Genomic DNA, 25,919 nt, shown 5'->3' on the forward strand with positions numbered 1-25,919 from the left:
GGAGTCTCAGAGACGGCCTGAGACGGAAAAACATGTCAATCACGGAACGTCGCCAATCCCGCCGCTTCCGGGGGTTGTCGTATTTTCTGTCAGGGGTCGTTCTCGCAGGTCGAGCCATGATGGGATGTGCTACCCCTGGCGAAGTGCTCACTGTGCTCTCTGTTCATGACCGGGGACTTTCTTGGCCCGCCCGAAGGGATCCCAGGCGACACTAGCCAGAAAGATCAAAGAAGCAAGGGTGCTCCCCAGTGTCTTCTTTTTCTGGCTCTATCACGTTTCGAGTTGCGGTGATGGCGGCTTTTGCTGAAACCCGCGATTTGATCTGTCATGGCCGTGTTAGCTACCGACCGACGCCATCCACCCAAGCTGCGACCCTCTTTTTACTTTTGAACGGTGAAGCAACGTCTCTACGTTGAGACTACGAGTTAATTCGGTGCACTTTTGTGTTGCGTCGTGTCGCAGAGCGGGCCTCAATCAACTGCTAAGTGCACATTTGCAATCAAACCAAGGTCGTACGTTTTTTAAGATTCGCGTGCGTATGTTGGTTCACTCGCAGGTAACCTTGGGATACAGGCATCGAGTTCTGCCCTCTTGACATGTCCTGTGGCACGTTCATCGCCAGACGCTTGGGCGATTGATTAACCGTCCTGGTCGATCGACTTCCAGGCCTCCGATTCCTCCTTTTCTCGTGCCAGGTTCCCTTGCCTCAGCCTTCCCCACTGATCGTCGGCCCAGAACCGTCTTCTTTGGTGGTTGTCCGGCCGTTTCATGCACAAAAATGCCCGACGAGTTGGCTGCCGGCTTTGTTTTCTCATGGCCAAGGATGCAGAGCTACGGAAGGATTTCAGCGAGCAGTCTTGACTCAACCAACAGCTTCACCGTCAAATTATTTCTCCTTGGACGTTGGTGCCATGTTTTTTCCGTCTGCGTTTGCCGAACCCCTCGTGGGGACATGGCCGTGGCGAGATGCCGTACCTAGCATCCTCCGACAGGGGAACCGGACCATGGCCTATGAACAACTCGTGCGGCCGACGACGGCCCAGCCTGCCAGCCTTGTGCCTGCTAGTCGGCCAGGACCGGGTACCTGCAGCTTGGTTCCGGTGCTTTCCTCTGTTGGTCCATGGGCGGAGGTGATGCTACATCGGGCGCTGGACACCTGAAGCACGCCGCTTCCTTTTCTCTTTTGGGATCCCTAGGAGGTGGCAGTGAAGTGCGGAATCTTCCATTTGTCCTTGTCCGTGCCCAGCTGAGTGGTGGATTTCGTTTCTACCTCTTATTCATCCTGGCTTCATCACAGGGCCGGCAAGGGTCATGGATCTATGAGTTCTACCATGGCCAGAGATAGATCCATGGAGGCCTTCGCTTTGGGCATGCGAGCGAGCGCCTTCCAGGGCTATCATCTCAAGATGATCATCAAGGTTGCCTCTTTCTTGGCCCGCCTCGGGCTTCTATATTTGTCAACCCCTTTAAGGACACGGACTCGGGCCGGTTTCACCAGCGATATGGCTCAAACCACTTAACCCCGTGTTGCCCACTCGTTCGGCAGATCTCTTGGACAGAAAAGGCATTCGAGTTCTCTTTTATGCGAAACTCTAGGGCTGAGCCGAATTTCAGCTTTGGAGGCCTGTTATGACTTCAGGTGTCGTAACAAAGAGGTGTTGCGACTTGGCCGCACTCTCTGTTGGTTAAACCACTGGGACTCTAGAGACTCCACGATGGAGCCTTGAACAAGACGATAACTCGACTTGTTCAAGCGTCACTCTCACCGCAAGTTGGTACTGACAGTGTTCCAGCTTCCTTTCCTCAGTTTCCTCTTTTTCCGTTGTCCAACCACCAATCGCATTTCTTCAGCACCTCATGAACCGACGCGAGATACCAGGTGATCACACCTCGGCTTCTTCACTTCCGTCCGCCTTCTACCAGAGCCAACTCCTTTGGTTCTTTGTGTGAGGTGTCATGTTGCCGAGTTCCATTCTTTCGTGGATCCTTTGTCCCATGGTCTTTATCTGCAGTCCCCTGCTCGTCGACCGGCCCGCCTCTTTGGAATTTACCCCCCAAAGGATCCGACAACGGAGACGGCGAAATACTAGGGGTTTCTGTTGGAACAGTTTTGCCGTGCCTTGATGATAACGATGCGATGACATGTCCTTTTGACAGTTCTGCTGCTGTTCGAGGCTGGCCCATGCATCTTGAACGTAGCAAGCCTTTTGGTGGGGGTTAGACACTTGGGAGGAGACTCTGATTTTCAACTCGACATGAAAACCTTGTCTATAATGGTGCCGAAGGCGTCCAGGCCATATCACAACGATGGCATCAGCTTGTGTCCGCCATGTTCAGTTCTGGACCCCAAGTGATCACCGGTTGGTCATGCCCCTTTCCCATGTCGATGCTTGACTGTGCTCGTACACGAGGTTTCAATGGGACCCTACAAGAGACTTTGACAATTCAGAGGATGAGTTAGTGTCTGAATTTTCTGGTGGCTGGTCTCTTGGGCCACCACCCATTATCCTTTGTACGCTGTTGTTCAAGTCTTGTACGGACAATGAACCTCGACACAAAAAAGGATATCCCATGTTCAAGTTCTCTCTGTTCACATTTCATTCTGATATGCGAACAATGAACTCTGAACAATGAGCTACGTACACTGGTTAGATACTTAAGAGTTGACGAGCCGAGGGATTCACCTCGAGTTCCCCTATCGGCTTCAGAGACGAATAACCTGCATCACCTTCCCCAACTTCATCATCATCATTGAACACTGAATCGTAAAAATGGGCAATAATCACGACAACCGTGGCGGCTATAACGGCAGGGGAAGAAATCGGAGAGGTTGGAACAAAGGAGGCAGAAACAACGGCTGGCAGAATGAAGGTAACCAGCAGAATGGCAATAACCAGAACAACGGCAATAATCAGCAGAATGGTAACAACCAGCACAACGGTTATAGCCATTACAATGGCAATCACCAACAGAACCAGCAGAACCAGCGGAATGGCAATAACCAGAACAATGGCAACAACCAGTCCAATGGCAATAACCAGAACAATGGCAACAACCAGTCCAATGGCAATAACCAGAACAATGGCAGCAACCAGCAGAACGGCAACAGCCAGCAGAATGGCAACAATCAGCAGAATGGTAACTTGGCTAACAATGGCCAAAAGAACAGCAAATGCAGCAATGACACAATCCACTGGAAGACCAACGGCTGGATCGGTGCCGATAGTAACAACACCGACGACGACAACAACAACAATGGCCACAACGATAACCACTGCTGCTTCTGGCAAGAAGTATCCCAAAATCCCTTCCTAAGGCAAATAACTGCCCAACTCTCCCAGTTCATGGCAAACAACAAAAGAACTTTCTACCCTAACTCACCCCCACCGTCCATCGACGCCATCATGACCGAGGCAAGACAGGCCAAGACGGATTGGCGGAAAAAGGTCGACGGGATCCAAGGCGCCCAAGTGTTGCTGGAAACCAAGATCGGCAATTTCATCGGCCAAGCTCTGCATGGCTACTTTAGTCCTTGTATGAACCCGGATATCCTGGACGAGACATACATGATGACGGAGCAGGACGTGGACGCTCCCGCTTCACAGTGTGTGGGTAAATACACGGTACACTCCCGTCATCCTATCATCCCAAATGGGCCAAAGGAGCTTGAAGTCCAGATAAAGGTGACAAAGTCGACAATGCGGGTGGAGATGCTGGTGTGCCCGCGCGATACTGATGGGTATAACTTTGTCGGTCCTGTAGGTGCGATGAACTGGTACCAAAAGACCCTCGTCACCCCTATCGAAGGCTACACAGTCACGGGTCAGATCGATCAAGGTCCCAAGGGGATGTATCTGGCCTTGATCATGGGGCAGTCTGAACGTGCGTGGGATTATGTCTATGCCAACCTTCTCAAGTGTCCACAATGATGGAATGATGCCGGATAGAGGAGGAGTCCAAGTCTGTTTGTTCTCATGTAATTGAATTTGTCATTAAAGTAAATTCCAACCCTTGTTTCAAGTTGATTCTTTTGGTGTTGGCCATGTTTTTTCCCCCTTGCATGAGGCTGAGTACGTAGATGTGGTGAGGTGCCATGTACCATTACAGGGGAAAGATATTTGCCCACGAGAGGGGGGACGAAATTGGCCCCGACGTGTCTCTTGATTTCCTTGAGACCGGGAATAACATGAAACTTGACCGTTGGTACTGTCCCCAAAGTTCTTTGACTCTCGGAAGGTTTGTGTACAGGGTGTGGGCACGAACCTCGTGGCGGAGTAATATGTTTATCTTTGTGTCCCTTTGACACGATACCGAGACCGAGGGCCTTTGTTTATATCTTGCTATAAATGGGATCATGGCGCATTCATGGAGTTGATATTCCCGACAACAAAGAAACTTGACGTGGGATGGTTGCTCCGTGCCAGGTGAGGCTGGTGCGGACATGGATGAGTTGGCGATATTGAGCATCACGACATGTCTGAAGAGCTCATTACCCACAGTGACAAAGAGCGCAGTTATATACGTGAACTTATTAGAATTCTACAGTGAAGTCAATCACACAATTTCAAGCTTCTATAACGGCCGCCATAGAAGGTTAATGGTGGAAACACAAGTCTTGAATGAGAGACGCCACCAGCTCTCAGATGCGCAAGTAGAAAAAAGTGGTAGAAGATTTAGGGTTTGCGGGTGTCGTGCGCATTAGAATTTCTCTTGAAACTGTAATGAGCTCTATGAGCGTGTCTGTACGTCTTGGAAAATCATTACCGCCTCTCGCTGTTCAGAACCTCCACAACTGTGTTCCGAGGCTGTGCATCAAGCGCAGCCGACAGCTAACTGTAGTCATATAACTGACAGGTAAACTATCTACATGCTAGTGGAATCTTTGCCTTGACCGTTGTTCGTTGTTCAGAACTTGTAACTTTTCTGATTGCATGCGGGCTTTCAACGGTCGTGATTCCTATCGTATCTAGAATTGGCTTCACGTCCCACGCCTGATCTCAAGTCTCCCTTGCAAAGTAGATAAAGAGTGAGTTTAAGACAACTGGCCGTGCTTGGAAGCCAATAAAGAAAGAGATGGCTTGTTCACGTTCAACAATGACAATGTTCTGGCTCACTTCAAGGGACATTTCAAAGACTGAACAGCCATTGTTATGAACAACTACTTCTCAAAGTCATACAGAAGTTTAAATATCAACAACCTTTCTATTAAGCTCCGATTCCTAATTACCTTTTCACCAGCAAGACAATAACCCATCGCTTTATTAAAGCAACACAGTAAGCACCTACACAACCAAACACGCCCACATCTATCACAAGATGCCTTTCAACTTCTTTAGTCGCCGATCAAGCCGCCCTAGGGAAGTACTTGTTAGGGCCCTCGAGACGGCTGACCCATGGCGCCTCATGGTTATTGACATTGTCGAGTCTTACCTTACCCCCTTGATCCTCCCCTATCCCCTCAACGTCTACCGAAACCCCCATGAAGAGGGGCATGAGTTCATGGTTCAGCTGCCGAAGCCAATTAACCCTGGCATCGAAGCTAAGGAGTTGCACGTCAAGTTCAAGACAGACTCCTACAACCGGACTACAGTGTACATGTCCATGCCAAAGCCGTCCAAGAGCAGCTATGCCCCCCCCGCCCCAGACCGGCTGTACAACTGGCCGACATACATGGGGCCTAACTACAAATATGGTCCCATCACGGTCAAGATGGAGGATTCAGTTGAGGGGCAGTGGTTGTCCATGACCATGCATGCTAGCTTTGGTGCGGATTACGTCGACTTTCGGGTGAAGCAGTCTATCATGGAGCAGGGAGAGAATGTCACACTGACTGGACCTCGACCTGATGGCATGTTTGCGCTCGGCTGTGCCCGTCTCTGGAGCCAGTAGAATGTTCGCTGCTGATCCATCATTCTTTGCATGGACGTAGAAGTATGGTAGAGGGAAGAGGTGACTGTCGTGACCTAGTCTAGAAGTATAATTACAATAGAACGTCATGATCTCAAAAAATAATACGATGTCTCGTCAAACTATGCATCATGTGAACAAAAGTGTGGTAAATGGCCAAGTGTGCGAAGTATGTCCACCTCTTAGGTGCCACCCATGTAAACATCCATTCTTAGAAGGGGGCTCAGGCTTCCACATCTAAGCCATTGTGCTTCTAGAAATGCTGAGGAAACAATTGAGAAAGGCATCCGGAGCCTGCTGGGGGTGTTGCATGTGGGTATCGACGCAGGCAGAGCAGTCATTGCAGAGAGAGCGACACTAACGTCCAATGGCTCGGTCCCTGGGCTGACAAGTCTCAATCTCTAGTGAAATTGGTGAATTCAAGGCTATAAACTATTTAGGAAGGTTGTGGGATATGCAGGCAATGTTCTGAGTTGCCGTTGATGCTCCCTTGCCTAATTGGGCTTATTTCGTACTTCACATGGAGTGGAGCATAAGTTTGCGACAATAGACGAACCACCAGGTGAACCTCAATCAGGGAATGGTCAAAAGAAGCTGGTTCAGGAAGATGTTGTTTTATCCTGCCTTGGAAGAATGCTACTGATCTACTCTCTGACCTGTTTAACTACCACCTTGCATCCTCCGTATCCTTTCCTCTGCTGCCCTCGCTCTCCTCTCCCTCTCCAACCTCACCCTCATCTCCGGCGTCAATCCTCTAGACTCTGCCTCTCTCTTCTCTTGAGGCGTCTTTGTTAATCCTGCAGAGAGCGTGTTTCCCTTTTGCTTCCGCCCCTCAGGCACCTTGGGTCCTTCGCTTCGCAGCCTCTCCTCCTCCGCACGTCGTCGCTCTGTCTCTTTTGTATCCGCTTCCTTCTTCTCTCGCTCGTCACGTTTGTCGGCTTCAGCTTTCGTCATCGCAGGTGGTACCTTGGCCGAGTCCCAAGACCACTTAGCCTCCCCAAGCTCCGATCGCGCCACACGGAAAGCATCACGGGTTGCTCGTTCGCCAGCGAGTTCAAACGCAGTCTTGCCTTCGTCGTTCTTGATCGTGGGATCAGCACCACCTCGGACCAGGAGTCCTAGCACGAGAGGTGCAGCGTTCTGGGCTGCTGCAAGATGGAGTGGTCGCGGGGCGTGGTGGTTCTGCTCAACGGGCTGGAACTCAAAGTCGGGAGAGAGGCTGTTGTTCTTGAGGTACGAGAGGAGGGCGGGGACTTTGCTTCTCCGTGTAAAAGCCTGAAGCTGAGAGGTATGTAACAAGGCTGTCTCTTCCTCCTCTGACAACTTGGGCTTTGAAGGCTTCGACTGGGTCTTTGTCGGAGTCGCACTGGACTCAGGCTCCTTCTTAACCTCAGCAGGATCGATCTCACGGACTTTTAGTCGGGTCAACTCGATAAACGATCTCATAAGCTCATTCTGTGTCGCTCGTCGCGTGCTGAAAGGGAAGCCTCGCAGGCGAGTGTCGTTGTGCTTCAACACCTGGCCTTCGTATGGACCGAAAAGAGTTCTCCGGTTTGTCACACCCGTTGCCCGGATGAAGAGCAGTTCTGACGTGTCAAGCAAAGCCTTCCAGTCCTGAAGCAGATTTCGTACATCTTCCACCAGGGCCTGCTCGTTGTACCGTCGCAGACTTGAACCGGCTGAGTGCGCTGCACCCTTGGCATTGTCGTTGGCTGACTGCGAGCCACCCTGCTTTCGTCGTGTCGTGTACCGATGGAACGTCTTGTGAGCCAACACCGTCGCTTCTCGGTTCATGGTTGTGCCGTTCTTGTTTGGTCGCGGCGCAAGAGACACAACCATGGCTGCAAAGTGGCCGCCTCCGATCATGCAGAGGAAGATGTGCGGGCCCTTGTACGCGATCTCGGGTATCGAACCGTCCTTGGGCATCTTGGGTATCGAGATTGGGTCGACTTGCTTCTTCTTGAGGACCTCGACCAGGTCCTGGTTCCGTTGTTCTTCCCCTGTGAGGATGGCACGATACATGCCAAAGTATGTTTTCTCAGGGAGCACAGGGGAACTGAACCAGATCAGGGGCGGCTTGCCACGACCTTTCCTACCAGCGGTATCATCTTCTTCCTCGTCTCCATTTGTGTCCTCCCGTCTATCTGCTAACCTCGCTTGCTTCTTTAGGAGTGTTGTAAGCGTCGATTCTTGCTTGTCCTCCTCTTCCTCGTCCGACTCGTCCGAATCTGAGCCCGACAACGACTCATCCAAGTCCCCAATCAGCTTCTCAAACTCGACTTCTGACACTGGCTTCTGCCCTCGGAGCTTCTGCTTGAGGTTGTAGTGGTGCAGGTCAGACTTGAGATGCCCTCGCTGGTCTATCACAGTGGTAAATGCGAGACCGCAGAGGGAACAAGCCTGGGAGCCAACGAGGTTGCTGTCGGATGCGGAGGGGCTATTGGAGGGAGACGAGATCGACGATTCGACAATGGCTTCGGTGTCGGCATCGGACTTGAGCGTCAACGTGTCTAGGACCTCTGGCGGCAGGTCATAGACTGGCGATCCCAGTTAGCGACCTGAGGGGCAACAATGGCGGGGTGAGGGGTTATTCCTTACGGTACAGGGGACGCCTGAGGATATCCTCGTTAGCCTTGGACATTGCAAGGACTATTCTATGTCTGTCGGGGATAAAAGGCAATGATGGCGAACCAAGACTCTGTCCAAAAGGCGTCTTGTCGCGATACTTGAACTTTTTTCGAGGTGAGCGGTTGTCGCGGTCCCTGTATGCGTCATACCTACCTTGTCGCGTTGACTCAGCCGGCCAAGCCACAGCCCTGAAGCCCTCTCGCTTGAGCCACGCCCATGCCACCACAAAAACGCACCCCTCTAGGTCCCCACCCAGGTACCAATTTATCTTGGCTCCATCAGGACCACCAAGACAAAAGCTCCCCACCACACAGCTCTCGGTGCAAGTACTTGTCTTCCATCTCAAGACAAGAACACAAACACCAAACCACCAACATCATTGTTCAAACTTTGTTTCATTGAACAATTCCAACCAATTGAGTCAAGATGGCTTACAATCCTCCTGTCTTTATCAACGGCCCTCTGGCCCCTGATCTCATCGGCATTGCCATCACTCAGCTGCAGTACCGTACCAACGAGCTCACAATCGATCCTTTCCGCCAGGTCCAGCGTCAGAGACACAATGCGCGACTCACCCCCAATGTCCTCAACTGTCCCACGACCTCTCAGCAGGTTCTCAAGCAGCATCGTCGCGAGAACTGCCAGCTGAACTCAATGGCTGCCAAGCTCCGCGTCTACAACAACTTGATGGCACCCAGCGAGCCCATCACTTCGGAGCAGAAGAGAAAGTGCCTTCTCTTCCGCTCATCTGGATGGGACTACAACCGCATTGCCATCCATCTCAAGTTCACCCCCCGCGAGGCGCAGTACGCAATGCTGATCACCGAGGCTTCCTCCGTACCCAAGGGTACTACCGCCAGAGGCCAACTCCCCGTCCTTAACCAGCCCCAACTCCTCATTGTCCTTGCCTACACCCTTTCTTCCAGAGACACTCGCCGCATGGACTTCAACAAGCTTGCTTCATCTCTCGGATGGAAGTGCAAGCCTGCCGTCATCGGAAATGCGCTGCGCGAAGTCGGGTACGAGCGTTATCCCGCCCTCATTCGACCCACCATCATCGAAGAATTCCGCCAGGCTCGATTCGACTGGGCCCAGGAGCACGTCGACTGGACTGTCGAGCAGTGGAAGGCCGTCGTTTGGTCTGGTGAGACTCGCATCATGACTGGACCTCACGCTCGCATCCATGTCACCCGCACCATCCTCGAAGAACGCGACCCTGCCTGCATCATTGACGACGATGCTCACCTCCAGAACGGCAACACCTTCTGGGCCAGCTTCTCCGGCCTCAAGGGCAAGAGCACCAGCGTCTTTTGGGACCCAAGCTGGGGCACCATTGACGCCGAGAACCACTCCGAACGGGTTCTCCCAAGCATGAGCTACTGGCTCCAGCAGCAGCCAGACAATGCCAAGTACTGCATGGAACACCGCACCATTGCTCACTCCGACGCCGCCATCCGCGCCGAACTCCAGAACAAGAACATCGAGGTTCTCCAGCTGCCTCCCGCCTCTCCCGACCTCGACCTCATGGCCGTCGCCTTTGACATGATGAAGACGAAGATCGAACAAGACCGCCAGGTTCCCCACCTCCGAAACCGCAGCGAAGTCGTTGAGGCCATCGAGACCTGGAACGGGATGGAAGACGCCCACCTGATGGCTCTGATTGAGAGCATGCCTGCTCGATGCCAGGCCGTGATCGATGCCGACGGCATGTACACCCCTTACATCTAGGCGGACTCGACATGACTGGATGGACTTGACGAAGGATGATGGCTATGAAGGACAATGGCTACGAAGGACAATGTCTACGAAGGGCAATGGCTACGAGGTTACGAGAGATGATGGAACTGGTTATGAAAAGGGATTACAAAAGGATCGAATTCATGTGAATAGCTATAATGACCCCTAATAGAGAGCTAGATTCACACACTTGCTGTTTCCATCTGTTCATTGTGCATGCTCAATTCACTCTTTCCACTTGATTGCGCCCATTATGCCCTCAATCTCTGCCACATTTTCACCCATCTCCCCCAATTCGCCGTGATACCAAATTTGGTGTTCTGGATTTGCACAGTACGTTGCACGGTAAGTGCGTGCATTGACACTGTATCGTCGGGAGACGGATTAGGAAATTTAATCAAGATCCACACAATCTGAGAGGAATCTGAGATTGTCCCCGTGGCAGTGAATCACGGCCTCAGAAATCGACCCCCCGCTTCAATCCATTGACAGTGAATCACGGCTCCACCAAAAGACACGCCCCCGGCTTCATGCAACCCTTTTGACTTGATGAATCACAGCCTCACTAAAATTCTGAATCACGGTCTCGCCAAAAGACATTCCGCCCCCTCGCTTCTTTGAACCCTTTGACATTGAATCACGGCCTCGCTAAACTTGCATTTCAGCGCAGCTCGCCCAGGTTCATGGAGGGGCACGCGAGCTTGGACGCCGCACCTTATCCCACCTGCAAGCTGAAGTGGGCAGCCAATCGCCAACGACGTCAACGTCACTGGTGCGCATCTTTCAGCTCCCATCTTCCAAGTCCCATGCTCTCCCGTGTCTGGTCTCACAACCTTAAGTGCAACCCTTGTTCTCATTGCGTCAGTGGATCTTTCCCACCCGCGATCAAGAAATTCGGTCCTTGATCGACCCCGCCTTGTGCGGCCTCCTGCCGTGTGTGACGAAGTGCTGCGTAGCTATATAAGGACGTCGTGGGGGACGTCTTGTGAGATTCTTGTCTTTTCTCCTCATCATACCTGAAACCTGCACATTCATCTCCAACGCCCTCACTGAAATACCTCAATTCAACCGTTCATCTCTTCAATCATCATCATGGATTTGCTCAACAAGGTCACCGGAGGCGGAAGCAACAACGCCGACCAGAACCAGAACCAGAACCAGAACCAAGAGTCCGGCAGCGGCGGCGGGTTCATGGACAAGATCAACGGCATGGCGGGCGGTGGTGCCAAGGGCGAGAAGAACGAGGATGGCCTCGACAAGGGTAACTCCCCCACAAACACTTGATGTTGAACCAGTGCTGACGTTCTTCTAGCTGTCGACTACATGCAGGAAAAGTTCCTTGGACAGGGCGACCAGAGCAACGAGAGCGCCGCCGAGCAGGCCAAGGACGAGGCCATCTCGGACTTTATCCGCGACAAGTACAAGGAGTCGACGGGCAAGGAGTTCTTTGTCGCGGACAAGGACAAGAAGTTTGGTGCCTAAGCTTGAGGCTGTTGGATTGTATGATTAGCTATTATGAAACCTGTATGAACCTGGTCTGCGAGACCTCTTTGATGACACTTGCCATGCCAAGAAGTACCCGTGGGTGTCAATTGGATACCAAAGTGATGCCGATTGATTGATGCGCATTGAGATCCATTTCTTATCAATGTGCATGGGTGAGATCCAGGGTTCAACGATCTACGCGGACGTTCAAAAATTTGAGACACCAGGACAGCTGCGCCCAGTTCAGTCAATAAAGAGCACTCGCTTTACAGCTTGACTATGAACTGAACAAGAGATAAAAATAAGAAATGGTATTAAATCTTTGAACATTTTAGATTCAGGGACGCGTTTGAAACCAGGGATTGTTGACTCAGCCTAGTGTCACACATCCCGATTCAGCGACTGTCGCATGTGCCAACTCTGCAAACAGAGGGGATCTCAATGCATTCAGCAATTCATTCTTGGCAATATCATCCTGCCATTTTAGAGATTACGTGCCCTTTCGTCCGATCTTAGGCCTCATGCAAGCTATTCAGACCATGCTACGGAGTGTTTGGTTGAAGCAAACGGGAGAATCGTCACGCCTGGGGGTGCCACCGGGTTGAGACAAACGAGACACCAGAACATTCCGTCGAGCATGATGATTAACTAAAGATATACCATAGTAAAGATTAAGCTCTAGACCTTCTTTTATTATTCTCACTATACTCTCTTTATCATCTTCAGGGAAGAACAGACTCAAGGCTGTATCTGAACGTCTCTTTTCCCTCGACCTGGGTGGGTGTCTACCTAGGTGCTTGGCCACAGCCCCGCAATACCGCAACCATAACCAACACAAGAGATGAAGAGCCAAATGCAGCAGGTCACTTCAGACCCCGGTTAATACCTGCTCGGTCATTACTTAGATGGGATCAATCTTTTGAGAGGCACGGCAATTGAAGGATGATAGCGGTGAGGCTGTGCTGACGTGGTCGCTTAAAGAACTGGGCTGACAGGCACTAGGCAACCAACACTTCGACTCATCATCATCACCATCATCAACAGCAAGCATGCCTCGTCCCGACAGCCGTACGATTGTAGGTGAGCTGCGACAGACAGACAGCGCAAGTAAACGCCAGGACGCTATCCGCCAATTCACCAAGGCTCTCCGTCGTGGAGACCGCTTCCAGCCGACATGGGATGCTGTCGGCGGAGCTACTGGGCTCGCCCAGTTGATGGCCGAGTTCAGCGTCAAGGACGTGCGTACAATGTGCAAGGCTCTAGGACGTACAGCCTCGGCTGAAAAGGCGAGACCTGAGAGACGCAAGGCTCTTGGGGAGCTTGTGGAACTACTCTGCGATAGTGGCGAAGATGATCGTCCGCTGAGGGAGTTTTATCAGAACATTGTGCCGGCGTGTACCATGGACGTGGTTGAGGAGTGGGAGAATAAACGACATGTCGAATGGACGTCGCCGCAGCAGAAGAGATTGTCCCTTGGACACCGCGAGCAACATGAGAAGAAGTTCCTCGAAGACATATTTTCTCGCGGCAAGGAATTGACATTCTTGTCGCAGAGGAGACTGTTTTGCGGTAATATGGCCTTTAGTGAGGAGATTTTGGATACCCTCCTTGCCAAAGAGGGAGATATCCGTGTCCCTAACGACTTTGTTGACGAGTTGGTCATGCCGTTGCTCAAACGCCTGCTCAAGAGAAGATTCGATCACGAAACACGACAGAAGTATCTGCATCTCGTGGTGAAGTGCATCCAGAAGCACAAGAAGATTATCTCGAATCAACTCAACCTCTTTCACGTTGTCGGGCCTGTACAGTATACAATCGACCGATGGTACGAGGCCCCCGTGGACAGCGACGTCAAGGAACGGTTCAAGAGCGACTTGATACAGCTGATTGAGCTATCTCCTGCGAATCAGCGACGGGATGGCGTAGACTCACTTCGCGATGTCATGGCCATCTCCAAGAAGCTCAATAGCGAGGCGAGATATGACCTCCTCCGTCTACTCTTCCTCCACGCCAAAGGATACAACAAGATCGATATCGACGATGGGTCAGACTCTGGTCTTGATCGGCTGAAGAAATTGACTACCGAAAAAGGTCTTTGGCCCGCCGATTTGTTCTTGACTGTTGACTCGAAAAAGGCAATGCAGCTGTTTGAGAGACTGGACAAGGCCCATCCAAGCAGCGACTTCTTGAGCCCTGGATCCGATTACTCGGTCATTGCGCAGCGTCAGAGGCCTGATATTAGCACCTTTGCAGACGTCGAGGTTGCTAGAGCATTATTCATCCGTACGTCAAAGACGGAAAATGAGCACGAGGGTTGGCTTGAACGTACCCGCGCACTTATCCAGGAGCGGCGAGTGAACTCTCAACAGGCTCGGGAGCCAGGACTTCGTGCCTTTTGGGCAATGTCGGCGCTGAATCTGTGCGTCGCTGCCAATGACATTGAGACGTTGGGAGATACTGTTCTGTGGGCGCGCCGTTTTACCAAGGACACTTTGGCGTGCAAGGAGTTGTATGGCCACAAGGTGTTTAAAACAAGGGAATTGGCAGCTCTCTTGACTTCCATGCCAACAGAACGTGTTAAAACCCCAGAGAACGCCATGTCATTCACGTCGTCAGTGGTGAAGGAAGATATCGTGCGCGCAAACAGGATCCTCATCGACCTTCTGGAGACGGCAACCAAGGCAGTTGGCGAACCTGGCTTCCAGCGCCGGGACTGGGACATTGTGATCGGCCTCTTGAGAGTCGTGGCCGACAAGAGATTCGACAATGTCAAAGATTTCTTGAAGAAGCTCAAAAAGTGCACGGCGGCTGAGTTTGCAAAGTGCGAGACGATCATGGTTGAGACGGTTTGGAAGCCAACTATGGACACTCTTATTGAGGCGGAGGCCATCGTTCGCAACCCGACATCTGATGCCCTCCGTAGTTCATCTCACTTTTCATCCCTCATTGGGCGGTCTCGCAAGTTTGAAGCCTCGGGCCTCTTTGCCTATAAGAAGCTCGCGTATACGTCCATCTCTCCTGTGCAGCTGGCGTACCTCGCGAGGTTTCTGCTGGATCAAATGCGGTCGCGTTTAGGAGCCGAGGCGATGCGTGTGCACATGGGAGACATTGTTTGGGTTATTGAGAGCATTGCCAACTCTGACCAGCCGGCTTTGGCCTCCCCGTTCATCCGAGACCTCGTTCTTCATGATGAGGGCGCTGCTGAGAGCTCTGCATGGCATCGGCAACTGCTCAGCGTTGCCTTTCTTTCGTCTCTTCCGGCAAAGGCGGCAAAGGAGATTCTTCAAAATATGGGTGGTGCCATGACGGAGAGACTACGGCAGCAGAACGAGATCATGGACAAGGAAGAGGCAGGCCAGTCCAAGGAGGCTGATGGGGAGGCCAAGAAGACTCGAACTCCTTGGATCAAGGTCACCACAGTCAAGATGCTTGCTCAAATTCTGCAGAACAACCTCTTTATCAACGCCTCATCGTCTTGCGACATCCTGATCGGTCTGCTCGCCGAGGCACGACATATTGATATCCGCATCACCATTACCAGCAGTCTGATCAGCGCTATGCAAGAACCAACATGCCCTCCGGAACTACGTTCGCATATCCTCGACGCTCTAGAGAAGTACATTGTGCCTGTCGTCGCAGACCTCAACGAACGACGCTCTATGAGAGAAGAGGACTGGACCGCTGCTGAAGAGGATGGCGCCGACTTGCCTGCTGTCAGTGAGGAAACCCCTCTGCTGGCACTTCTCGTCGAGCAAGCCAACTCCGCCAGGCTCAACGAGGACGATAAGAGACGGCTTGCGCAGCTCATTATGACGGCGCTAAAGCAGTCGGCCGTGAACAACGCTCGCTGGATGAAGCTCTTCCTAGCAAAGAACAAATTTTACCTCGGCGAAGGTGAAGAACTCCCAAAGATGCCAGTCAACATCACGATGCTCTCCTCGATCTTTACCCAGCTTATGGCCTACATGCCACTCTCCGTTTTCGACATGATCCGCTCCGTGGTGTTTACCAACATCAATCCGACACCAGCAATCAAGACCATCACAAAGTTAATCAAGAAGAACCGGGACCTCGTCAACTCCAAGCCCGGCAAGCATTGGCTCGCGCAGTTTAACGATCAGGGCGTGGACGCGTTCAAATTTGGACTTTGGAGCTCCGTCCTCGCGCTACAGAAGCCTAGCCACGAGACCCAGTCAAAGCTAGAGGACAAGGGAATCACGATCCATACTCTAGAGGACTTTTTACTCGATACCGTTGAGATTCTTCTTCAAAAGGGAGAGGATGACTTGATTGAGAGAATCGTTCTGAGGCTGTGTGAGGACCGGTTCCGGAGCCGTGAATCTTGGACCAGCTGGCGCGAGAACTGCTACCCTCTTATTGAACGAATCATCCTAAAGACAGATGAGGTCCGCGTTCGCCAGAGTAACGAGAAGAGCAAAGACAAGAAGCCTGTCCTGTTGCCCAACTCGACCCTGATGAACATTGCCATCCTCCCCGTCCCCTTCCCTGGAGGATCACCTGAAGAAGAAGCCGAGCTCATATCGAAACTCCGCCAGATGACAGAGACATTCGCTTCGCGTCGACGACCATATCACAACGACTTTGCGCGTTTGAAGAACGACATCAACAATTGGCCAGCCAGGAAAGATTTTGTTCGCTTCGCGCTGAAGCTGGCCGAAGAGACTGGATACGACGTCGCTTCAGGCGAGGAGGCTGGACCGGCAGACTACATGTGTTTTGAACTTTCGGAATACCTCCTCACCAAGGCCGACAATCCAAAGGACAAGGACATCATTGTCGAAGCCAGGGAGTTGTTGGATAGGTGGGCGAATTGCGGTGACGAGGGGGTTAGGGAGCTGGGGATCAAGTCTCGAGAGCAGCTGAAGCGGCAAAGCAAGAGTGGTTGGTTCAAGCGGAGAGAAAACGAAGAAGCTTAGGTTTGTTTACATGTTGTTTCACAACAGATTTGTTATATAGGTTGGATACAACGAAACAGTGTCGCCTTCAGGACATTTGCCAAGATGTTGGAGATCTGAGACGGATTGACAGGCATAACAGAAGTCGGTAGTACAAATATCTGGCCTTTCTTCCATGAAGGAGACTTTTCCCTCATCAACACCAAATTCTCTCGACAATTACCCTTCTTTTTTAATTTCCGCTGGCCGGATTCTTAACATCGTCAACATCAAGTTCTTCTCGGTCGCCATTTCTCTCTTTGTTGCCACTTCTCTGGCGCAGAACGGGCAAGATACATGCAACCTGTTTCCTTGTCAAAGTCGCTAATACTAGCACAGCTGTGGTTTTTCCCGACGGCCCCGATTGTGAGTCCGTTGGTGTCGGCGCCAACGGACTAGAGTAGTTTACCGACCCTGCCATTTCGCTGTGCTGGCGAGCTGTGTGTGAGCTAGTGAACAGTAACAATGCTGGCAACAGCGGCGACGGTAACGGAAACACAAACGGGAATGGCTTCAACTTTGGCTTTGGAGGAAACAGGGATAACCGCCGACGAGTGCCACGAATCTAGATGCCCATGATCTTTCATCACAGTAACACGGAGCTTCTGGGAAGGTCGAGGCAGCTGGAGGGCCATGCGATTAGGTTTCTGGGCCACCTACCTAGCGACTCGCTAATAAATAGCGGCGTCGTCAGCAAAGTCGTAGCGCTTATCCGCTAATCTATAGTGGATCTTTGCTGATTTATAGGGGCCCAGGCTTATGCGTGGTCGATCATCGGGCTGTTGGAGCTCGTTCATAGCTTCCACTGACATGCAAGCCTTCAAGGTTTGCGCTCGGCATGATGGGAAACGGAGGACGTTGATGTGATTGATACATATTACATATGTAAGCACTTATGAAGAGAGTATGATGGCATTTCAGCAGTTAATCTTATGTAAATGGTAGTAATATATTCCCATAAATGTAGTCAAGCTGTATCGTCTGTCCACGCACCATTCGCGAAATACCTCCACGTCTTCCCACTTTCAGCGGCATGAGGGTGCTCCTGTATAGGTAGTAGGGTGTGAGTCCTTGGATAAAAGCAGAGGAATCCACGTGGCATTGACTTTCTTGAGCATGTTGGGCTTATAGGGCAAGCTACTCACAATATTTCAACCGAGTCATATTCACCTTATAGCATCACCTCTGCAGCCACCCGCCTCATGGCATCTTTAAGACCACCAACTGGGCTGCACCATGGGGCTGAACTGCCCGAACGTTGGCCGCTTAATTTTCGGCTGACTTGTTAAACTTGGTTGTTTGCTCAATCGCATTACATATTGTTTCTCTCCTCATCGCACGCTTCACCTTTACGGTTCCCCCATTCAACTCATAGCTTCCTCTTCCTCTTCTTTTTCTTACTTGCTCTTGGATGACAAATATGACTGGCTTTGCAGATAATGACGCCGATGGCGCCTCCGTCCGGTCTGACGACTCGTTTCGGTTTCTCCCGGCCCAGGTTGGCGACACAGAGGAGCTGGAGCTGTATCAGGAAGGAGGTTTCCACCCAGTTCACCTTGGCGATCTCTACGATGACGGCCGCTATCGAATTGTCCATAAGCTTGGTGCCGGCGGGTTTTCTACAGTATGGCTTGCTTCTGACTGTTTACTCTCTAGCTGGGTGGCTCTCAAAATTGTGGTTGCCGACAAGTCTCCAGTCATCGAAGAGAAAGCAGTCATGTGCCATAAGATCGCTTCACATTGGAGCGACGGCCGGTTCATCACCTACAAGCGCTACTTTTATATTGAAGGCCCCAATGGCCGTCATCTGTGCCTCGTTCTACCTCCATGTGGCCCGTCTCTCCACGTCCTATCCCATTACCTGAGGAGCAGGGTTCATCCCTGGCTGTCGCGCCGTGCCGCCTTTCAAGCTGCAAAAGCCACTGCGGATCTGCATTCTCGCGGCCTCTGTCATGGAGGCAAGTGAAGCATCTCGTTCCAGCTGGAATTGAACTAATCCCTTCTAGATATTACTCCAAGCAATATCGTTTTTCGACTCCGCAACCTTGATCATCTTGACGATCAAGGCATCTACCGTCTCTTTGGCGAGCCACGAACTGGTCCACTGGAAACGTGTTCCGGTGATATTCCAGGTCCAGAGGCTCCGCGATACATTGTTGGTTACCTTGACTTTATGTCGTCTAGAGAAGATCTTTTGCTTGACGATATCTCCTTGATTGACTTTGATCAAGCTTTTCTAACGTCCGGCCCCCCTGAGGAGACGCTTGGGACACCAGTTGGGTTTCTGGCCCCCGAGGTGGCCGTCGGAAAGCCAGCCAGCCCAGCGAGTGATGTCTGGGCCCTGGGCTGCACTATTCTACACATCAGATCGGGATCTTCGCCATTTTCTACTCTCGACGTGGACTGCCCAGCAAATCTAACGAGATGTATTATTGAATACATTGGAGAGATACCGACATCCTGGGAGGGGCCATTATTTGACGACGATGGTCAGCCAACAACGGATAAGAGCCGTGGCATGCCCCTGAGAGAACTTTCCACCACAAGAAACTCGCTGAGGCAATGGGTGAGCGAGATTTGGGACCAACCGACAAACCTTGACGAAACTCAGTCCTCCTCAGCCATGGTCGTGGAAGATGAAAACAAGCCATATCCGAAATGCTACGACTCCAAGTTTTGGAAACCCGCCGCCATCAGGATTGACGACACCTACCTTGGTGGATACTGCGACAAGGTCGATAGAATCATTGGGTCCCTGCCCAAGATTTCGGCGCACGAGGTGGACTTGCTGTTTGATTTGCTGTCCCAGATTTTCGTTTATGAGCCTGCCCAGCGAGTCGGCGCGGGGGCCATGTTGGCTCATCCATGGTTTCATATGGATAATACAGTCTGAAGGAAGATGCCTGCGTTTCTCTTGCATTACATGTGTTTGTATTCCACGCTTAGTAAGCCCCTCACACCCATTTTTTCCGTGTCGAGGCTGTGAGCATCCCCTCCATCAATGCTGATCAACTCGCTCGCCTTTGACGATGCTCCAAGCCATCAAGTGCATGTTTGCCCTTTCGTGGACGCATTGCCTTGCACGAATTTGCCATCTCTGGAATTCTAGCCTTGCCCGCGTCTTCAGATGCGGCCCTCCTTCTCCAATCAATCTCAGGCCTCTCACAGACCAGCAGCGCAAACTAAAGGCTGATGAATTCATCGAGTCAATCGACACGGATGCCGTTTGTGCCCTGGCCTCCAAGTACACCGGCGGCTTGCCTTGTAGCATTAGATGCAGACGTCAAGGCAGCTTCAATGTCTGCTTCGTCCTTGACTTCCCCAATGACACTACCCGGCTTGTCAGGCTCCCCATCGAACCAATGGTCCATGACGTATGGGACAAGGTATGCAGTGAGGTCTATACTATGCAGTAAGCGATGCCTATATCTTGTCTTCACTTCTAGCTAGTCCAAGGCTTATCGTGTCCATAGATATGTGCGAGACCACACGAGCATTCCTATCCCCCGAGTATACGCATATGGCTGTGGTCCGCTCCGGCGAAATACCTCGGCCCATCAAGCATTCATAGTCCTAGATTACATTGGTGGGCAGCCCTTGACGAAAAAAATGCTTCGGGATAGCTCAGAAGACTGCCGCCGTCAGTTTTTCGGGGACATGGTTGACGTTTTTGCTCAACTGCGAAGGCTCGAATTCTCTCAAGGAGGCTCGTTGATGCCAAACACGACGGTTGGAATCTTGGCCCAGGTACTCAAGTCGATACTTCACCGGGAAGAATCCTTGACCCCTCAATCAACCATGGATCACGACCTTGAGCCAAAAATCGTCGGCGCTATTTCGATGCGCAAGAATGAACTCCAGATCGATGGTTATACAGCCCCACGCTTCACAGCCACCACTGCCAGGGAATTCTTCCGAGAGCAATATCAGCTGCTTCAATACATGTGGAAAATGCCCTCCCAAGAACTTGGTCGAGAGGAAGCCGAGCGCGAAGAGTTTGCGCTCCACGCCTTGAGCTTAGAGGAAGCTCTACCCATTTCCGGGCCAAGAACCGATCCAGCAGACGACTCATTCTGCCTGCACCACCCTGATCTCCGCGTTAACAATATCATCGTGGACAAGGAGCTTCGTATTCGCGGCATTATTGACTGGGAGTTCTCGGTCACAGTCCCGCGGCACGCATTTCTCCCCCCATCTTGGATTACTGGTCATGATACTGGATCGATTATTTCCAAAGTTGATCTTTCATCCGAGTTCATGAGCGTCTTGTCGTCAAAGGAACAAGAATCATCCAGCCACTCTCAGCTTGCGCAAGACTGGGATTTTCGAGACGATCTCAGGTTACCCATGACTTATATACTTCTAGATCCATCTGACCTTGTGTGGCTCTTTTACAAATTCATCTACCCCAAACTGTACAAGAAACCCCGGGACGAGGTAGTCTCTCGCTTCTTCCAACTTGCCGAAAACAAGGAGCTGCAGGTAGGGTTAGGGATGCGATTGCGTGCTTCTGAACGGTACACCCAGTATCTCAAGGACAACAACCTCATTGACAACGAGGAGCCAAAATGGCAACAAATCTGTGAGGGGACTGCCGAGACTCAAAAGGCGTTGGACCAGTTAAGTAAATGGAGCGATGAGACACGGGACAAATTAGCACGCCTGGATAGAGAACGGGCTATGCAACGCGGGCGAGAGAAGCAAGCATAGACAAGCAGCTAATCAGATGATGAACTCGATGGAGATGCTGTCTAACAGCGGCTCACTGACGGAGGGCAGTAGCAATTCGGTTGTAGTCCCTAGGCGAAGGGGGGTTCGGCCTCATGGCTCAAGGTGATAGTCTTTGCGACTGGGTGCCTCGGATGCGCCAAGCATGGCCCAAATCTGCCCCGTCAGGAGACTCAAGCTAGTTCCGACTGTTAGCCATCTTACCATTGCCTTGTGATCTTGCGAGACTTGATGGAATGCCCTTTCCATGCGACAGACACGCTTCCAGCCAGGCACGTCGGACCGGATCGGGTGCGTGTGCCTTGGCCTCCAGACCCGGGTTCAACTTTAAGGCCAATGACGAGGGCCCAATGATGGCTGATCGCGCGTCAACACTTCAGTCTGTCCCAAAGCGAACGGTAGTACGGACGCGTCTTCTAGTCCTGGCATCTTTGGTGTTCCTCCCCGTGCGTACAGCGCAAGATGGAGGCTTCATGGCAGAAACCTCTGTAATGATATTCTCCGCGAACCAATATGTACCTTTACCTCTCACATCACCCAGCTTCCCAGAGATCATCAGATATGCTAGGTCTCGGTACAAGAAGGTCATCAAGTGGTAACTGCCTAAATTTCTCCTCAAATCATCTTACACGCTTTCCTGGCTAAAGGGCTGGAGGGGACTAGAAGCCTCTGTTTCTTCTCATTGGCCATGGTTCCAATGGCGGATCCAAATATTGGACGAGACAGTCCCCCACCGTCCAGATCCAGCTCTTCACACGCGGATCCGCGGTCGGAGGGCATGGTCGTTCGAATCAGATGTCTAATTAGGGAGGCGGGGAGTGACCCACGTGGGCAGGCTATCTAAAGAACTCGATGAGTCGACGTCGCTAGGTTGCTTCGAGTATGGCAAATGAAATTGGGAGAATTCTTGATTCCTATTGACCCCAAAGCACTAGTAGTTAACGAGCTGAGGTCAACGGCGGCCCGCATTCTAGAGTGGATCCCCACCGACACCGACGTCTCGTTGAAATTCCGGGGTCCCCCCACCTTCGGGAAGCCACGGCCGTGGACCCTGCGATTCCCCCCCCCCCCCCCGCCGACCGGTACGGAGAACTTCGATGGAGAGTAGGGTTTGCTTCGACCACAGTGAGATTGCTTTGGGTGATAATTCTTGATTATTTGCACGAGCCACGTCGACAGAGTGCCCCTGCCATGAATGCATTAGGTTCGATCACGATGCGGTAAATCCACATACTCTCAGCCTTGACCTCGACAACTAACACCTTCGTTTTAGGTACATTCAAGAGCATACACAGATTCCCATTCCTAGAGTTCACGCGTACGGCCGGGCCTATCTCTTGCACGATAACTCTGCGGAGCAGGCTTTCATGATCCTTGATCGAATTGAGGGTGAGAAGCTCGTCGAGCGGCAGCTTTTGACCAGCTCGAAAGAACACCGACGTCAATTCTTTTCGGAGCTGATCGACATTTATGCCCAGTTACGAAGCCTTGAGTTCTCGGCGGCTGGCTCGTTGATGCCGGCCCAACCCGAAGGTTCAACTTCGACGCCAGCAATTGTCGGTGCTTTCTCTATACCTATAAATGAACTCAAGATCCAAGGATATTCACCTTCGCCTTCGCCCTCGCCCTCGCCATGCTGGTCCACGGCCGAGTTCATCTCCCAACAGCGCCGACTGCTTCGGGATTTCTTGCTGCCTACCCAAAGCCTGGACCGGGAGACGGCAGAGTTGGAACTGTTTGCACTCGACTCTCTAGGTCAGATACCTGTAGCGGTTGATCGCCAAGATGAACCGTTCGTGCTTTCTCACACAGATCTCCGATGGTCCAATATCATGGTGGATCATGAGCTCCATATTGTCGGCATCATTGACTGGGAGTGGGCAGGCACAGTTCCCGCAAGCAACTTGACACCACCATCATGGATCACTGCCTCCGAGTACTACTTTGCAGAGTTCCGCTTCGTCTTGGCATCAAAGCATACTTCCTCTCCTCACTCAAAGCTTCTGAGTGAGTGGAATTGTGAGTACACGGTCACGTCACGGGCTGCAGAGATATTTCGAAACCCACACCACCTCGTCAACGTATTTTATAGCTTCATCTACCCCAAACTCTTCACTGAACCCCGTCAGAAAGTCGTCCCCGAGTATTTCCGTTGTGAGCAGAAGCAGCTGGAGCTTCAAAGGCTGCTACAGAGCTCTGAGCGCTACACCAAGTATCTCAGAGAAAATAATCTCTTTATTAACAACGACGAGGAAGACCGACGAGCGAGTGAGTGGATGGCCGAGGTACAAGCATTTTATGATGGCAAGCAAAACTCATGCGCAATGGGAACTATGTTCGCCCTAGAGTGTCACGAAAGAGCTCAATGACTTCAGAACTGTTCTAACTGGCTCTTCAGGCCATAAGAACTCTCTGTCGCCGACACTGGCATCCTTCAAGACATTAAAGTGGCCGCTACACTACTTCTCCCCCTAGGCACGCTAGACAACAGAAGAGTCCTGTTCCATGCACCCCGAGGACCCTGCAGGCCATTAACAGATGTAGAAACACCTGGGTCTTTACTTTTCTCGGAACGTTACCGATGGTAGTTGGTCAGACTCCTAGCCCTGAGTGCCAATACTCGCGGCATCTATCTCATTCTGCTTGCTACATGGCTGCAGAGACTTGTAATGAGAGGCACTGATGTCTCTGGCCCAGGTTGGCACGTGTGTTCCCTCATCTCTTCTCGTCATCGCGACCTTGAACTCTTCAACAATTCATCCAGTTACCGCCAACACCACGAATTACAACAAGTGCTTCGACTTGAATCATGAGGTGCAGCAAAACTACTGGGTAGATCGCGTGCATGCGGCTCGTATCGACGGCCGCATATGCCAGTGGGGTTCGACCCTGCATCCTAACTAATCGACTGCCTTGCTATTATGATGGCGGTTTCTTACATAGCGCATACAACGTATGCCAGATATTCGTCTTTAATAACGGCACAACCCAGATACTACGGTTTCCTCTCGTTGGGGCCATCTGCGATGAACATGCCGATGAGAAGATTGCCATCTAGGTCGAGTAGCAGGTCAGTCATAATCGATCAAGCCGCGTGTGCGTCGCCGGCACCCCACCGCATCGTGGCAACCTCGCTCTGGAGCTTGGCCCAGACGTCGTAGATAGCAGGTTCAATCAGGATTCGTTACGACCCATCTCGTGTCGTCGTCGGGGAACTCGACAAAGAAGCAAGCATTGAAGCTGCCATGAGCCGAGTCGAATATCCGACAGGGCTTCCAGTTGTTATGCCGGGATGCAAGCTTACAGATGGCATCATGGTCAATGCCATCTATAAACTGCTTCTTCCTCGCGCCTTGTTGCTCGTATGTGAGAGGGTATGCGTGATGGGCTGTCGAGCTGCGAGGCTGGATTCGCAGTGCGGAGCCGACAAACCGAACGAGAGCGCTCCATGTATTTGCCAATTTTCCAAAGACGGCTACAGTCCACGGTATACGACGAATATGGTCAATGATTCTCAGCATTCTTTGGGAAATAGAAGCCAGTCGGGTAGTGGTAGGAGAGCCGTCGGTTGACAAGGGATGACCATTTTGTGAAGCTGGCGATCGTGCTTGAGTTGGAGAGTTCCAAGTTGTTACCCGATTGACCAACACCTACCCGGTAGCATCCCGGATCAATGCTGATCCGCGGAGCCCGACTTTGCAGCCTTCACATCCATGGCCGATTTCTTTGCCAAACCTTTTATTTCTCTCTCAGAGTACAATTACAAGACATAAAAAGCTTACTAGAGGATGGCCATGGCTACTCAAGATATGCTAGAATAAGAAAAAAACTTTGTCCATTAGCTTCGCCTTCAGTCCCCAGCGCTTACAGCCCGAGACCTCTCCAGCACCAACATGTCCTCCACAGACAAGAGCCTACACTTTTCCAACCAGTTCGTCATCAGCTGTGGCACCGTGTCGCTTGACTTGGAAAGATCAAAGGTTCTCCTTGTCCGCTGTCGGCGAAGAGGCGAATGTATGCTTCCCAAGGGTCGTAAAGACATTGATGAGTCCCTTGAAGAGACGGCCCTGCGAGAAACCTTTGAGGAGACTGGAATACGAGTCCAATTGCTTCCCGTGGATATCAACAGCCTGGCCACCTTGCCGTCCTCAATCAAGACCGAGGACCGCCCGGAAGCTGTCACTGAACCTATCGCCGTTACTCAACGCACTACACGACAAGGGATTCTCAAGATCATCTTCTGGTATGTTGCTGCAGCAGACTCTACCACTGTTCCAGAAGAGGGAACACAGCAGGAGAATGAGGATTTTGATCCCGTCTGGTCGGATTTTGACAATGTCGGGTCCACCTTGTCCTTTGATGAAGATCGAAGCATCGCCGAGGCAGCCATCGCTGCGGTTCAGAGAGGAGTGACCCCAGCTTCTTGAAGGGCAGGTCAAATACCCCCCCGTCAGAATGGCATACCCATTCATAAAGCCA

The 25,919-nt window shown here is 51.6% G+C and overlaps 10 protein-coding genes across 10 annotated transcripts; 9 read left to right on the forward strand and 1 right to left on the reverse strand.

Moving 5' to 3' along the window:
- Positions 1-2,771: 2,771 nt before the first annotated feature.
- On the forward strand, positions 2,772-3,929 carry NECHADRAFT_78059 (uncharacterized protein; the record flags this gene model as incomplete). Its single annotated transcript, XM_003052705.1, has 1 exon — positions 2,772-3,929. The coding sequence occupies one exon, from the start codon at positions 2,772-2,774 to the stop codon at positions 3,927-3,929; it is 1,158 nt and encodes a 385-aa protein (XP_003052751.1).
- A 1,387-nt stretch (positions 3,930-5,316) lies between these two features.
- Positions 5,317-5,889, forward strand: NECHADRAFT_78060 (uncharacterized protein; the record flags this gene model as incomplete). The annotated part of the gene is made up of 1 exon (XM_003052706.1): positions 5,317-5,889. The coding sequence occupies one exon, from the start codon at positions 5,317-5,319 to the stop codon at positions 5,887-5,889; it is 573 nt and encodes a 190-aa protein (XP_003052752.1).
- Positions 5,890-6,567: 678 nt separating this feature from the next.
- NECHADRAFT_35225 (uncharacterized protein) lies at positions 6,568-8,548 on the reverse strand (the record flags this gene model as incomplete). Its single annotated transcript, XM_003053205.1, has 2 exons — positions 6,568-8,444; positions 8,506-8,548. The coding sequence occupies 2 exons, from the start codon at positions 8,546-8,548 to the stop codon at positions 6,568-6,570; spliced, it is 1,920 nt and encodes a 639-aa protein (XP_003053251.1).
- Positions 8,549-8,961: 413 nt separating this feature from the next.
- NECHADRAFT_78062 (uncharacterized protein) lies at positions 8,962-10,263 on the forward strand (the record flags this gene model as incomplete). Its single annotated transcript, XM_003052707.1, has 1 exon — positions 8,962-10,263. One exon carries the CDS (start codon positions 8,962-8,964, stop codon positions 10,261-10,263), a length of 1,302 nt encoding a protein of 433 aa, XP_003052753.1.
- A 1,101-nt stretch (positions 10,264-11,364) lies between these two features.
- On the forward strand, positions 11,365-11,754 carry NECHADRAFT_78063 (uncharacterized protein; the record flags this gene model as incomplete). Its single annotated transcript, XM_003052708.1, has 2 exons — positions 11,365-11,533; positions 11,585-11,754. The coding sequence occupies 2 exons, from the start codon at positions 11,365-11,367 to the stop codon at positions 11,752-11,754; spliced, it is 339 nt and encodes a 112-aa protein (XP_003052754.1).
- A 1,052-nt stretch (positions 11,755-12,806) lies between these two features.
- Positions 12,807-16,778, forward strand: NECHADRAFT_59369 (uncharacterized protein; the record flags this gene model as incomplete). Its single annotated transcript, XM_003052709.1, has 2 exons — positions 12,807-16,058; positions 16,191-16,778. The coding sequence occupies 2 exons, from the start codon at positions 12,807-12,809 to the stop codon at positions 16,692-16,694; spliced, it is 3,756 nt and encodes a 1,251-aa protein (XP_003052755.1). The 3' UTR covers positions 16,695-16,778.
- Positions 16,779-18,132: 1,354 nt separating this feature from the next.
- On the forward strand, positions 18,133-19,605 carry NECHADRAFT_78065 (uncharacterized protein; the record flags this gene model as incomplete). Its single annotated transcript, XM_003052710.1, has 2 exons — positions 18,133-18,661; positions 18,719-19,605. The coding sequence occupies 2 exons, from the start codon at positions 18,133-18,135 to the stop codon at positions 19,603-19,605; spliced, it is 1,416 nt and encodes a 471-aa protein (XP_003052756.1).
- A 431-nt stretch (positions 19,606-20,036) lies between these two features.
- On the forward strand, positions 20,037-21,422 carry NECHADRAFT_78066 (uncharacterized protein; the record flags this gene model as incomplete). Its single annotated transcript, XM_003052711.1, has 2 exons — positions 20,037-20,098; positions 20,186-21,422. The coding sequence occupies 2 exons, from the start codon at positions 20,037-20,039 to the stop codon at positions 21,420-21,422; spliced, it is 1,299 nt and encodes a 432-aa protein (XP_003052757.1).
- A 1,233-nt stretch (positions 21,423-22,655) lies between these two features.
- NECHADRAFT_78067 (uncharacterized protein) lies at positions 22,656-23,809 on the forward strand (the record flags this gene model as incomplete). Its single annotated transcript, XM_003052712.1, has 2 exons — positions 22,656-22,660; positions 22,714-23,809. 2 exons carry the CDS (start codon positions 22,656-22,658, stop codon positions 23,807-23,809), a joined length of 1,101 nt encoding a protein of 366 aa, XP_003052758.1.
- A 1,524-nt stretch (positions 23,810-25,333) lies between these two features.
- On the forward strand, positions 25,334-25,867 carry NECHADRAFT_92100 (uncharacterized protein; the record flags this gene model as incomplete). The annotated part of the gene is made up of 1 exon (XM_003052713.1): positions 25,334-25,867. The coding sequence occupies one exon, from the start codon at positions 25,334-25,336 to the stop codon at positions 25,865-25,867; it is 534 nt and encodes a 177-aa protein (XP_003052759.1).
- Between the last annotated feature and the right edge of the window lie 52 nt (positions 25,868-25,919).

The sequence above is a fragment of the Fusarium vanettenii genome (genome assembly GCF_000151355.1).
Source record: "Fusarium vanettenii 77-13-4 chromosome 3 genomic scaffold NECHAsca_2_chr3_3_0, whole genome shotgun sequence".
NCBI lineage: Eukaryota > Fungi > Ascomycota > Sordariomycetes > Hypocreales > Nectriaceae > Fusarium > Fusarium vanettenii.